The sequence below is a fragment of the Typopeltis vanoorti genome, chromosome 2 (genome assembly GCF_054136105.1).
Source record: "Typopeltis vanoorti isolate ZY-2024b chromosome 2, IOZ_Tvanoo_1.0, whole genome shotgun sequence".
NCBI classification, from domain to species: Eukaryota; Metazoa; Arthropoda; class Arachnida; order Uropygi; family Thelyphonidae; genus Typopeltis; species Typopeltis vanoorti.
This window is the reverse complement of record NC_143550.1, coordinates 176,382,693-176,397,971: the sequence shown is the minus strand read 5'-3', so window position 1 is coordinate 176,397,971 and position 15,279 is coordinate 176,382,693. Positions and strand designations below refer to the sequence as shown.

The 15,279-nt window shown below is 36.0% G+C and overlaps 1 protein-coding gene across 6 annotated transcripts in view; it reads right to left on the bottom strand.

Annotated features, from left to right (window-relative positions):
* LOC150109686 (uncharacterized) overlaps positions 1-15,279 on the bottom strand; it is a 576,277-nt gene that overhangs the window by 71,520 nt on the left and 489,478 nt on the right. For all 6 annotated transcript variants that reach the window (XM_090414002.1, XM_090413987.1, XM_090413994.1 and 3 more), the window contains one exon: positions 8,576-8,683. In XM_090414002.1, coding sequence (XP_090270128.1) covers positions 8,576-8,683 — 108 coding nt within the window. The remainder of the gene's footprint in view (positions 1-8,575; positions 8,684-15,279) is intronic.

The window sequence follows — 15,279 nt, the reverse complement described above, 5'->3', positions numbered from 1 at the left end:
CTATTTTTTCAGAAATGCCTCTAACATAAGGAATGGCAATAGTATTCTTGAAATCTTTTTTGTTCTTACTGGTATCTTTATGGAGGATCTTGTGAATAGTTTTTTTACTGTATCCATTTTTGATAAATGTTTGGTTGATGATGTTGTATTCCTGGTTTAGAGCCTATTCATTAGAACAAATAGTTAGGGCTCTGTGTTTAAGGGTGCTTATGACACCTAGTTTTTGTGTTCGGTGGTGGTAAGAATTTTTCTGTATGTATTGGCCTGTGTGCTACACCAATTCCTTGAGTGTAGCAGCTAATTTTTTGGCTAAGTGATAATTTGGGCCGTCAATTCTTTCAACAATCGGAAGAAGTGGTGTGCCTGGTTTGTGTATTTTTGGCAGGCCATAAATTCTGGGTGCACGGGCATACTGAGGTATTAATTTTTTTGTTGTTTCTTCGGGCCATGTGTGGACGGATTTGATTAATTCAGTTGTTTTCTTTTTGTTACGTTTTGTGGGGTTGTAGTTTACCATTTGGTAGGTGTTGTGGTCCGATATTAAATGGTTCATTTTTTCAATGTATGTTGTACAGTCTAAAAGGACAGTGGCATTGCCTTTATTTGCTTTCGTGATTATAATGTCTCGGTTATTTTTTAAGGATTTATTGAAAAATCCCACTACAAGAAGACAACCTGGTGAACTGTTTGTAACATTCAACGGCAACTGAAAGAAATCATATTATAACAATCAGAACTATCCAGAAGAATATTAATACATGAGGACTTTAGCAGTTTATTGTAGTTGTATTTATTTATTTATTTATTTATTTTTATATACAGGGTGTTCGGGATAAATTTGACATATTTATAATTAATTATATTTTTCCGTAAGTTACATGTATTAACACACACTTCTCTTCATTTAAAATTTTGGACCCTTCTTCATTCATATACAAGATGTCAGAAAGGATGGATAGCTGGAACCCACCTGAATCATGGAAGAGAATAACTTGTATCATGATGATTCGTGCCCGCCATCAAAATAAGGATATTACGACTGCTGCCCAATGCTCCCTGAATACAGTAAAAACAATCAGGCATGAACTAGAGACTTGCAATGGTGACTACGAGGATGTAGCAAGAAGAAAGATCCCTAGCAGACGATCTGATTGCGTTCGTACAGCAGAATTCCTCGCAAATCTGCAGGAACAGGTGTTGAAGAACCCTGGCATTGGAGTTCGGGCTTTGTTCGTGGAGTTGCTAACTGTAGTCAAGCCCTGGATAACAAGGGTAGCCAATGGTAGGCCGTATGTATGGCAGCAGGATTCGGCCCCTTGCCACACCTCTGGGAAAAGTCAAAAATGGTTGTCTGAAAATTTCTACGACTTCACCAGTCCAAATGTTTGGCCTCCAAACTCCCCAGACCTTAACCCCATGGATTATTTTGTATGGGGCGCAGTTGAAAAAGACACCAATCGCACTTCCAGTAATACAAAAGCCCAGTTAATGGATAAAATTAAAACAGTTTTTGCGGCCCTTCCCAGGGAGACTGTAGCATCAGCTTGTTCGAGGTTCCGAAGCAGAATTGAAGCTGTGATCGATGCTAATGGTGGTTATTTTGAGTAAATCTTGTTGATAGTATTGTAATTAACTCTGCCTGTAATGTTTTTTTGTCAATTCATTAAATTTAATAGATACAAAGAAGATTTTCTTTTTCCTTACGAAACTGTCAAATTTATCCCGAACACCCTGTATATTAATTAAAAAATTTATTATTATTATTATTTTTTTTTTTTAATCACTAGAGGTCAGGCTAGGGAAAAGGATATTAACTAACTACGTAGATTTAGTTTACCGGTATACAGGGCATGAGCATGTAGCTTGGTTCCGTATACACTTGTATTCTTCCGATGATGACCTCGATACAGGGGTCGAAACATCAAGTTTTATTTTATTAGTAATTAATATAATAATCTGTTCAACACGTGTGTTTTTGTGTCCCTAAATTTACACATATGAGTGCTAATCACCGTGTAACCTTAAAAGAAAGAATCCAGGTAGTCATATGAAAGGTGGATTTGCTGGAAGGGAATGGTTGTTGAAGACATCCTTCCATTGGGTGCAGCTGCCCCCTGTCATGTCCTTATGAATGAATGATGGTAACTTCATGGAGAGCTGGACCATCACTTAGCTTGAGGTATGTTTCTTGCAGGTAGAAGCACACTGGTTTATACTTCTGCAAGAGAGCTCTGATATCAACGTTTTCATTATTCCATTTTGGTGATGTCATCTGGCTTCCTGTGTTGAGTGGCTCTGTTTTCATTAGTCTTGGATTTTTTTTTTTCTCCTTTTAAGAATTGTGAGTACCAATATCCAAGATATTATTAATTGAACTCTCCCAGAGCACTTGGTATATTAATTGTTTTATATTCCTAAGGGGAGGGGAAGGCATCTATGCTATGTGTTGACAAGCCATTTAATAAAGGATCTGGAAGCATGTGTTTGATTCTATATGGTGCACATTCCATTATTATTATTATTTTAATAAAAGAATTTTCGAGTTGTGGGGCTATATTTGGCATGTCTTTAGGTGAGTACATATCGATTTTCTTCATTAATTCAATCTAGGGAAATAAGTAAGTCAATGTCCTGAATGACATTTTCTTTAGAGTCACACTCTAGGCATAAGAGAGTTTTTCAGATATTGTTGCTACTGTTGTGGTATACTATCTCTTTGCCTTTGTCTGTATTTAATTTTTGTATCTCGTTTTCACCCTTCTGCCTTTGGCATGCTTGGGAGTTTTCCCTCACAGTTATAACATTTCAGTGTTTTGCTCATGCAGTCTTTATTCTCGATCTTTACTGCCACATCAGGCAGACTGAGAGTAATCATATTTCTGACATTTAAACTACCATAAGGGTTTTGGAATATAGAGCTTTACTGGACAGTTGAGATAACGTGCATTGACAGATGATGGTCGATTTAGTTTGTAGAAGGTGAGGATGATGTTTCTAGTGGGAATCAGATGCCCATCATTATGTATCTTATGGCTGTCACTCCTTAATCCTTGCGTTCAGAGCAAGGAAGTCCCACTCTGATAATACACCTCTAGAAAGGTTTCAAGTTTTGTGGGGAGTAACTGTAATTGCCATTTCCACAAAAGATGTTGCATAAAGTGATTTTTTGATTGTTCTATTGTAGCTGCTTCAATAAGGAAGCAGCTACAATAGAACAAATCTTTAGATTTTGGAGATCTGCAAACCCCAGTGGCTGAAGAAGGGTGGCATTTTTCCGATTGCACATTCATCTTGAGCAGTGGTCACCAAAGTGGTCAATATAACATTGTTAGGGGTCGATAGAAAAATATAAGACATCATTGTATGGGTAATATTTAATTCGGTTAACTTGGATTACCTCCAGCCTGAATGACAACGCAATTAAGAGTGAATCGTGGGAACAGTGACATGAACAGGACCTGTAAGATGGAGCAAGGTAATGAAAATAGTTACAGAGGCAAATCATGTAGACCAAAATGACGTATTCAACAATAAATGGATGTCCTTGGTTCCCGCCCGTGGTACATCCTATATATACCTATAAGAAGATTGTATTATTATTATTTTGTTATCTAAATTAAATTTTATATATTATTTATCCCTCCTATCAAATATGTAATGTTAATAAGGAAGTCAAAAACAAAAACTTATCCCTTTGACATTAAGCCAATATAATAATAGATACCATATTATACATACAAGAAACACTGTAACTATAAAATAAACAATCTAAAAACTCACATAAGTGTCTTTTTTGCTTGTCCGGTCTAATTATATAATAGTAAAATAGAGGGGTTCGATAAAAAGTCAAGAAACTCTTGAAGGGGTCGACGGTCGAAGTTTGGCGACCCCTGATCTTGAGTGTAAGTTAGAGAACAGTAGTTTACTTGTTGCAGCTTCTGACCTTTTTTTGTTTGATACTTTGGTCTTCTGTTGATGATTCTATGGTTTTTGAAACTAATTGTGAGGTTAGAATTAGGATTGAGTGTCTTGAAAAACAGAGGATGAAAAATTATTCATTAGCAGAAGTTTACTTGGATCTCCCTTCCTGGAAGCCCATAGGTCACACGGCATGGCAAAACCCCAAGTAATGGTGATCTGAAAGACAAGTTAGTGAAAAAACTCAGGAGAAGTAGAACAAAGAACAATACAGGAAGAATGCAAATATGACCAGTACCATCACCGGGTGGTCCTATTCACCATGAAAAAGTGTTCCATATGAAAGAGCAAACAGATGACATCAGTGGCAGAATCATAATCATATATTATAAATGAAGATATTAGGAAGGACCTTAAGGGTCAAAACTGCATAACTGAGAGGAGAATTCCACATAGCCCTTAAAGGAATGAGGATAACCGACCAGGGCTTCTGACTTAATGCCTCACCTTCTGGTGATGCACCCTGTTGGGTATCTACCTTGATACTAAACAAAGGAGGATGGGCTGGCAATTTGGAATTTAGCCGTCCAAATTGTATTCTTATTGGTTAAACCAAATTACAAAATGATGGTACAAAATGACAAAATTTCATGCCAGCCGATGCGTCGCCCGGTTAAACAAGGCCCCCCGTTGTTTTCACCAGGGAACCAGGGCGAACAGCGAAAAGTCAGCTACTGCAACAAATCTGAAAACACACCCCAACTCAACATCACCAGAGTTAAAGATCGGTACTATCAACATAAGAAGCCTGAATGGCAAAGAAATGGAGCTAGCTGAGGAATTAGATAAGTACCAGATCGACATAATAGGGGTGACTGAAACAAAAAAGACAAAAACTGGTGAGATCTTTCTGAGCAATAAATATAAAATGTTATATTCAGGCAATGACAATCAAGGAAAAGAAGGAGTAGCCATAGTATTCAACACAAAATACGAGGCTCATCTTCTTGAATGGCAGGCAGTGTCAAGTAGAGTGAGTTGGGCAAATATCAGAAAGGGGAACTGGACAATAAGACTTATTTGTGCCTATGGTCCTACAGAAGGTTCTACTAAGGTAGAAGTGGAGGAATTTTTTGGGGCTTTAGGAAAAGCAACTGACACAATGAAAAAGGAAAAGTAGGTGCTTGTTGGGGATCTAAATAGTAGAGTAGGAAGTGATTGTCAGACATACAAAAATGTTTTGGGAAAATTTGGAGAAAACAGCAAAGCTAATAATAATGGCAAATACCTGTTGGATTTCTGCTCAGGACATGGACTGGTTATTACTAACACCATGTTCCAACATAAAAATGTGCACAAATTCACATGGAGAGAAGAGGCAAGGAATAAGAAAAGTCTCATTGACTATGTTATTGTTGATAGTGATGTTTTCTCCCTGGTGCAGGACACCAGAGTCTACAGAGGATTTGAAATTGGAAGTGATCACTACTTAGTCTTCAGCAGGATAAAATTGAATTTCATATTGAAAAGAATAACATGCAAGAAAGTTTTAAAGCGAATAAAAGTTGAGTAGCTCTCAGATGTGAACTGTAGACTAAAATACACAAAGATTATTGAAGGACAAATGAAAGAGTTTGAGAACAGGAACCAAACCTTGGAGATTCAGTGGCAAGCCTTGAAGAAAACCCCCGATTGATTCAGCTAGTGAGGCATGTGGTGAAGTTGTCTGCAAGGATAGAAAAATTAGAACTCCATTGTGGACACAGGAAGTTCAAGAGGCAGTGAAGGAAAAGAGGAAAGCATATCAAAAGTTCCTGGCAAATAAGTCAGCTTGTGATCTTAGAGAATACAGAGACAAATGTAAGAAAGCTACACAAAAGTCATGGGAGGACTTTGGCAAGAACATAGAAAATAAATATCAAGAAGGTGGCAAAATATTCTGGAGGTTGTTGAAGAAGCTTAAGAATGCAGGAAAAAGTGCTGTAAAAGGAATTAGAGATGATAAATGTGACATGAAAACGGGAGAAAAAGATATTCTTGAAGTATGGAGTAATTACTTTGAAAAACTAATAAATGAAACAAGCAGTGATGACAGCACACTGGTAAAAAAAACACTGACCAGGCATGCAGTCAGGAGGAGTAGATGATATTCGACCAGAAATGCTGAAGTATGGTGGTATAAAAGTCTTACAGTGGCTGCACTGCATAGTTCAGAATGCCTGGACAGAGGGATGAATTCCCGATGATTGGAGTAGAGCTCTCATAGTACCCATATTTAAAAATGGAAATAAAACTGAATGTGAGAATTACAGAGGTATATCCCTACTGAGTGTTCTTGGCAAGGTCTATGCAAGTATACTTGAGAAACGGTTGAGAAGAATTGTGGAAGAAAAGCTTGGTGAAGAACAAGCTGGATTCAGGTCAAATAGAGGCTGTCAGGATCAGATCTTCACTTTACGATAAATAGTTGAGACATGATGGGAACATAACAAAGATCTGTATTTAAGTTTTGTCGATTTGGAAAAGGCATATGACAAGGTGCCAAGAGAGAAGCTATTCAATATGCTACAGTTATATGGTGTCAATGGGGCATTATATCAAGCAATACTTTATTTTAGTTGTAAGTCAGCAGTTAGAATTGAAGGAAGTACAGGAAGATGGTTTAATGTTAAAACTGGTTTCAGAGAAGGATGTACATTATGAAGGAAAGTGGTATTAAACATGATATCAAAATTGGAGATGTCAATGTCAGCTCTTTGCTTTATGCGGATGATGTTATACTTCTAAATAAATCCATTACAAGTCTGCAAGATTCTCTGACTAAACTGAATAACTGTTGTAATAGATATGGTATGAAGGTCAGCATTAAAAAGACAAAGACAATGAAGATAGGCAGAATCATTGAAAATGTCAACTGTGTTGTGAATGGAGAACATGTGGAACAAGTAAAACATTTCAGCTACTTAGGCACGATTTTTACTGAAGATAGTAAATTCAATATGGAAATAGACAACAGAATCAACAAAGCTGGTATGGTAGGAAGTTAATTGAATAAATTCATATGGAATAAGAGAGAAATTAGTCGGAACACTAAATTAGCTGTATACAAGACAGTGTTCAAACCAGTTTAACTTATGGATCTGAGAGCTGGGTCAGAAGTAAAAGACTTGACCAAAAACTAGAGACCGCAGATATGAGAGTTCTGAGAAAGATTAGAGGCGTGAACAGATGGCATCAATGGCAATATCATATTAAAAACGAGAATATTAGGGAAAGAACTTGCCATTGTCAGCATCCAGGAATGCGTTAGCAGAGCTAATCTCAGTTGGTATGGTCACTTAAACATAATGGGCGAGGAAAGAATAGGAAAATAAGTGTTCTCATCCAGGTTGGCAGGAAAAAGACCCAGAGGAAGACCAAGATATAGTTGGATTGATACGGTATAAAGTGCCTTAGACGATAGAAATATAAGATCTGATAATGTTGGAGTCTTGACAAGTAACAGACTGATTTGGAGGAAAATTGTAGATAGGAAATTAATAATGATGCAATTTTTTTCATGTAGTACTATCATATCCTGTACACCGCTTGAGGGTACATGGCAGGAATTTGATGATGATGATGAATGCCTAGCTGGCCTAAAAGTTGTAAACTAAAATGTCAAATAAGTTGAGAAAATTGAATTGTAAAGATTTAGAAATCAATGTATATTTTAAGAACGAGAGAGTGAGAGGAAAATAAGAGTTTAACTTAGTATTAATAATTGTTTTGTTCCTGTATTATATTAAATAATGAATTCATTAAAATTGTTTGATACCTTTCATGCCTGTATTTCTGACCATGCTGACTGACCCTTCATATAATTTTGAACCTGTGATCTTATGTGTGTGCGGGGATATTCCAATTAAGAGAGAAAAGGGGCACTACTGCAAATAAACTAGAAAACCTAAGGCTTCTGAGTTATAGTAAATGATATTAGTAGCACCTGGATACCCTATAATTAACCTTAGGCTGAGTTAAACTCTACCCCTAAGGCCCAGTAAATAAATTTGTCGGAGTAAGGATAGCTTATAGTGATCAGGGAACAGGTATTTCTGGGGGCCCAAAAAAAATTGAGAAATTTGAGATAAGCGATAAGATTGTATATTCAAGTAAGATAGACGACTTAGGGATACATGAAGTTAAAGATAGCAGATAGAAGCCAAAGTATATATAAGAAAGTAAATCACGCAAAGAATAATATAAAGGGATAAAGATAAAAGACATAACAACAAGCAAGGGTAGAAACATAACAATGGTGAAGACCCGACAACAGACAAAAAAATACTGCTGTTAGTGATGATGGCCGATAGATGGTGTTGATGGTAGTAGTGTTGTAGTTGGAGAATTATTAGTACTGTGTCCTCCCACAATGATTCCTTGGACTCCCTGGAGGTGTCAAGTAAGAATAATAATAATAATTTAAATTATTTAGCAAATCTGTAAAACTATAAAGTTTTTTTTCTTTTTTGTTAGGGTCAGTAAAATTAAGACAACTTCCCAATATAATGTTTTAATTTTAAATACCATTATTTAATTCAGCAGGAACTTGACAGTCTTATATCTAAAAGAATAATAGGTTAAAATATTAAAAAAAAAAAATCATTAAAAAACTTACAATAGAACCAGGCAGAGGTGGAAATGATGCAGCTTCCATCTCAAATTTAGGACATACTGGTTTAGACTCTTTGGCACTAACGGTTTTTTCAAGATCACTACTTTCAAGCTATGAAATTCAAATACTTATGAAAATGATGCACAGTTAACAATGCTATATACTACTGAATTGATAACATTTTTACATCATATTCTAATCTTTACTAGAAGCGATCTTAATACGAACACTTATGGAATTACAGAATATTATTTTAAGAGTGATTTAAACTCCACAGATAGGCAAATCGCACTGCTTTCAAAGTAGTATTAAGCTGGACATGATGGAAAGGAGTATGACTGCTGAGGAAAGCTTTTCCACCAAGTGCAGGACCATCTTCAGTTCTGTCTTTGCATACAAGAGTGATATTTCTCAAGGTTATGTCCTCACTGGGTTTTATATGTTTCATATGTATGCATGTACATATATATATATATATATATATATGTTTCCTGCGGAGAGAAATAAATAAGTTTGTTTCTGCATCGGTGCTTCATATCATCTATATTCTGGTGAAACCCATGACAGTTCCATCGCAAAAAATTTCTTAATGTTTAGGCTTCACAGACTTGTCTGATTTCCATAAGGTTGAGGAATCATCCTTGTTGGGTTTAAATTTCTTATTAGATTTTAGGAAGCTTGGATAACCAGTGGCCATTTCTTCCTCTTGAAAAATACCCAATACATGTTCCTGTGTATCAAGATCACTGGGAAAGTTCAATTAATTTCAGTGGATACTTAAGTATTCATTTCTTCTATGAGAGTCTGGTGGTTTATCTTTAAGTGACATGCTTGCAACATTTTTTTTTTTCACAAGTGGATTCTCATTGAATGGAACTATACATAGTGCAACTGATGTGATCAACAGAGAAACAATCATATGAGTTTGAGTAATTGTTAACATTTTTTTAAGTGGTACTGTCTCTGCATAAGAGGATCTCAGAGGAAGTGTGATGGTGGCCAACTTCCTTTTTACATAATGACAAGATATATTTTGTTCTGTTTTTATCTTTTGTATTTCTTTTTCATCTTTCTGCTGACATGCATGAAAGTATGCTGGATAATCTCCCTAACAGTTTACATAATTTGCCTTTCTTTGGAGAGCAAGCCGAATATCATGCTCTTTACTACCAAATCGGGCATATGTGGCAAAGCCATAAAATCCAAGCAGGCAGTTTGGACGTGTCCTTATTTCAGGCATTTGAAGCAACTTAGTGGATTGGGAATATACAATGTAACAGGACAACAGAGATACCATGCTTTAACAGAGGTTGGATGTTTAGAAATATCAGAAGTAAGAATATTTTTGGTTGGAACCAAGTGACCATCCCCAGGGATTATATTGTGCCTCATATCTGTCAGCCCCTGATCTTTCAGCTCTGAACATATCTCCTCATTAGGAACATGTAGGAGATCATATTCTGAGATTACTCCACTACAGGAATTGATTGTTTCATGAGCTGTCAACTGTTATTGGTATTACTCGGAGTAGTTTTTCGGATTGTTATTGACATGATATTTCTATGAGGATATGGCCAGAACCTAGTTTCTTAGCTGTTTTGGGAGAACCTGCCAGCCTTTCTAAACCCTTCTGAGTAAAGAAGAGTGACATTTTCCTTATTGGCTTTTCGCCTGTTGCAAGGGTGATTAGAAAAACTGGAATATTTATACTGGCATCATGTCTTTTGTTTCTTATTTCTGTTATCAAAAGGTATACCAATGGGATCATTATTTGGTTGGGACCTTGTTAGGGCTGCTGAACCAAACGTCAAGGCACCCAAACCCACCACAGAGTCCCACTCTCTGACAAGCTATGACTGCGCTTGGGAGTGGAACACGAGGCTTACCCCAGATGCTATTTGAACAACACAGCAAGCCTTGGACCATGTCCCCAGATCACGAGAAAGGAGACATTGTAGCACTCTTGATCCTCCAGGACTACCCATCTTGCCTAAGCAGAGGCTAAGGTAGTGCAAGACTACCAGGATCCTCTCCTTACCGGATGACCATTGGTTGCACCACACAGTAAACATGGCAGAAAAGCACTGGATAATAATGATGGTAGTTTGGAAGATAGGATAATAAAACCCAGAAGAAGTAGAGCAAAGAACAAGAGCAAGAATGAAAAGGACAGTACCATCACTGGGTGGTCCCATCTACCATGAACAGGTGACTTAGATAGAGGGAAGGAGGCTGTGGAAAATGTGCAAAGAAAATTTTGCTAGTTTTTCCCCATGGAGTAGAGAGTGAGTGTATCAGTTTGTTATTAAAATAGTGAGGTCATGAAGTGCATTACAGCTGGTGTGTGTGCGAGTTGTATGGCTTGCGTTGGCGAGTTCTTGACTCAGTGGAAGTATTTGATGATAACATCTAGTTGTGCTAAATTAAAAATTACAGGTTTCAGAATTCATTTTTGAATTCTAGAAATATCTGCATAAAATAATCAAAAATTGATCGAATGACAGTAGTTTTCAGCAGTTGCTGAAAACTACTGTCATTCGATGTAATTTCTCGGTGTTAGTGAAATAGAATCCTTTTACTATTTTTTTTTAAATTAATGACACTCATCAGAAGTTATAGCCTAGACTACACCCATTGCCCAATTGAAACCCTCCCCCCCTTTTTTTTTGTCATTATTGTGAATGAAGACTGAAAATTCATCAATCAAAAGGTCCCAATACAGGTATAATTTTGATTTTTTTTGAAGGCTTTTGTTTCAATGTAGTACATTATTGTGTATGGGTACTAGATTTCAAACAGCTCTATTCCCTCTAATTCTCAGAGAATATATGGTTGAGCCCTCTATTAGAGCAGAACATGAAGAAATCATTAAGAACTTTGGCATGACATTTGTCTATCATAACTTGCACATCTTTATTTACTTTGGAAAATTTGCACTACATAAATCATTTGGGTTCTCTATCTGACGACTGCACTAAAAACGGGTGTTTACTGCAACTGAAAATTTGAAAGAGGGGTGTTAGGACAAGGTATGCACTTAGATACTGTATTTGGTGCTTCAATAAATCTGTTTTGCATGTATGAATGCAGTACAGTGTCTAGGGTAGAGAATCTTTTTCATTATGCAGATTTTCATTCCAAATATCTTTAATTACAATTGTTAAAATGCAATTTCTTGATCAACAGACCCTTTTTGTTGTCTTATTGATCTGTGTGTTAATTTTTACTCACACTTATTTTAAAAACCAATTGTAGGTTCATTTTGTACCATATTACTTCAGTATGTCTAGTTTCTTTTCAATGTGTTCATCTATTTTGAAAACAATATTGGTTTTCCCGAAAACATTAAACTTCACATACTACATTCATTTATTTTTATCTCTAAAAATAACACGAGGCACTGTATTACAAAAAAGAAATGTTAATTATATAATTATATAAACATAATTAATTACATTAAGAAAACTGTAAGCAATACACATTCTCTCCCACACTCACTCACTTGAAATTTAAATTCAGGAATTAAAAAAATCCAACTACAAACAAAACAAAGGAAACAAATTCGTTTAGCACCCATTCTAGGATGAAAATCTATTAATAGAATCAATTCCAATTAAGGAATCTTTTCTCACCAGCACAAAGTTAACAGTCATTACAAAATAAGGAACACTTCCTACCTCTGTAACTTCGTAAAAAATTTCTTCAGGAATATATACCTCACTCCAGAAAGATCAACATGAACACAAAACAGATTAAACTGTCTAAACACAACCTTCATTACTTGTATTCAGTTCCTATCCTTTACTGAATAAAAGTTTTTTTTTTGTCTTCAGTATTTTGTAATATCCAAAATCACAAGGAAAACTGTTTTGAAGAAACACACTACTTTCTGCTTGAGGTAAAATGTTCAGTATTAATTCCATCTGTTGATAGGAACAAATACAGGGTTATATAAACAATCAGTAGACATACATTGAGCTGGAATTTTCTTTTTAGAAACTTGGGCTACTAATATTCCTTATAACAAAAACTATATTCGAGGCATTCTTCTAGATTATCTTTTAGTAGTCACACACCAGTTGAAAGAAATGGAAGACTTTCAGATAAATCAACTTTGTTTCTGAATATGTTTCTATAATCCCTTCTGCCAAAATGGCTAACTTGTAACAACACATTACTTAACAATAACAAAAAACAATATTTAAAGTCATCTTCTAGATCATCAGTGGTTTCCAAAACTTATTTAGCTAACCGCCCCCCCCCCCCCCCCAAAAAAAAAATTTATTCAGAACCCCTGACCCTGGAAACTGCTTTCTGAGACCTGACCAGCTCTACCTGATTATATAAGAAAATCGTATAAAAATCAGATCAGCAGTTCGAGTTTTAAAATTATGCGAACAAACAGATAGATACAGGAGCAAATTTGCATTTCATTATGCATCTATTAGAGATTTTTGAAGTTTGGAAATAAGACACCTTGAAACGGAAATTTTAAAACTATTTATTGAAATCAACAAAAGAAACATAAATTGCACGTAAACATAGAACAAGTTGCAGCTGAAAATTTAACACTATTAAAATTAAGAAAACACATAAATTTGCACATATGTAAAAATTGCACATAAAATAATAAATAATGATCAGTAATATTAAAAACAATCCCAATGAGAAGAATGAGCCTGGTGTGCTGCTTCCAATTTGATATTTAGCTCTATATTTGTCAGCGGAATTCTTAAATCACTGCGATCAGCAATTTACAGTCGGTCGGTTTCTTCTTTTAGTTAAATGATTTGTGACTGCACTGAACCCACATTCTAAGAAATATGATGATGGAAATGTGATTAAGAACTTGTTTACTACAGTCCACAAACCAGGATAAAGTATGGGCATCTGCTTTTGCAACCAAATTTAATTTCAATTCCTCATTTGTTGTTACTTGTATCAGTTCTTGTAATTGTAAAGACTCTTCTGTGTTTGTACTTGAAAACGAGTATTAACTCCAAAACACAATCAGGTATTTTCATTTCAAGAATATCTTTAAATTGTTGCTTGCAATCAAAATGAGAGCCTCCAAGTGCTGACAATAGTCTGAGCACGTCTTCATCACATTTTCCCACTGTTGATAGGTTTGGAAACTGGCCGAAATCTCTTCATCTTAATTTTGTTTGTACAGGACAAGTTTTGACACAAATGCAGAAATAACAGCTTTTGTTTTTATTAAATTCAGCTCATCTCCTTGGAGGTGTAGATTTGTTTCATTAAATTTGTTAAATAAATCTGTCAAATAAGCTATGTCACTCTTGAAATTAATCAAGTTCGCCCGTAAAGAATCATCTGTTTTCTAACAACTGTAGCACCGAGTCAAAGAGTTTATAAAATCGATTCAAACAGGCACCTTTTGTAAGCCAATGAACTTCTGTATGGAGCAGCAAGCGATTGAATTCTTCAGTTTTCAATATAAAGTTGTCCAAACAATCTGTCATTCAATGAATGACTTCTGATTTTGTTGACTGCTGTAATTGCATAATGTAATGACCTGACAAGATAACATTCAGAGAGATTATCTTCTTTCCTTTTTTTCCCCAAAAAAACCTCCTCTTCCAATGCATGAAATATCGATTCTCCTTTAGCATCAGCAAATAATAATTCTTGGCAAATTTTTTCTTTTATGTATCGTACATATGCTAAAAGTAAGATTTCATTTCCTGGTAAAGTAGACTAGTCAAGTTGTATAGAGAGCTGGGTTGTTTTAAAAACTCATATAATTTTATTTATTTATTTGTATGGAGTTTCCTCCCTATTTCTCCCCCGTCACAACTGGGATGAGTTGAGCCCCCTCATGGGGGGGGGGGGGTTAAGTATTCATGGCTGTAGATCCGTGTGTGTTCACGAGGCTGGTTTGCCCGCTTGCAGGATGAAAAACCCCAGATAAACTGGCAAAAAAAACCCTGCTGTCCACGCCCAAGACCGGCTAACTTGGCTATGGCTGAAGAAGATCCTTAGGCTCCTCACGTCATCAACGGGAACGAACCTATGACACTCCTTCCCCAGCATATGGTTGTGAAGTGCATAGCCAATAGGCTAACCGTGCGGACACTCATATAATGAATTTTCAACATCCTGGGCCATTTCACCAATTCTTCGTTGCACTGTATTATTGCTCAAAGGAATTTTTTTGATAATATCAGAGGCTGGCTTGTGCAGTACAGTGCATATCACTAACAACTGGTAGGATTAGATCTTCACCAACATTATGCAGTTTTCCAGATTTAGCAATCAGTAAGGAAATGTTGTAAGAGGCATGCAACCCTTCACCATCTAGTTTGGATGTTGCTGAAAACATACGTGCCAATGTTCATTGTTTCAAAAATTATCCATTAAGTGCTTGAAAATATGATAAATCCTTATCTTTTTTATCAGCATGAACTTTTGTCAAATGTTGTTCCAGTCTTGAAGGTTCATAAATTCATCACCATAATTATTATTATTACCCAAAGACCCCATAGAGTCATAGACTCATGTAGGAGGCCTTTTTATCATACATAGCTCATCATACTGTGCCTTAAACACACTCAAATTTTATGCAAATCACACTCTCAGGCAAGGCATTCCAATCATTTACAACTCTGCATGCAAAATACCTGATTCTCACTCTCCTGCTCACACCCTCCTTATACAGTTTACAGGAATGACCTCTGGTTCTCCCC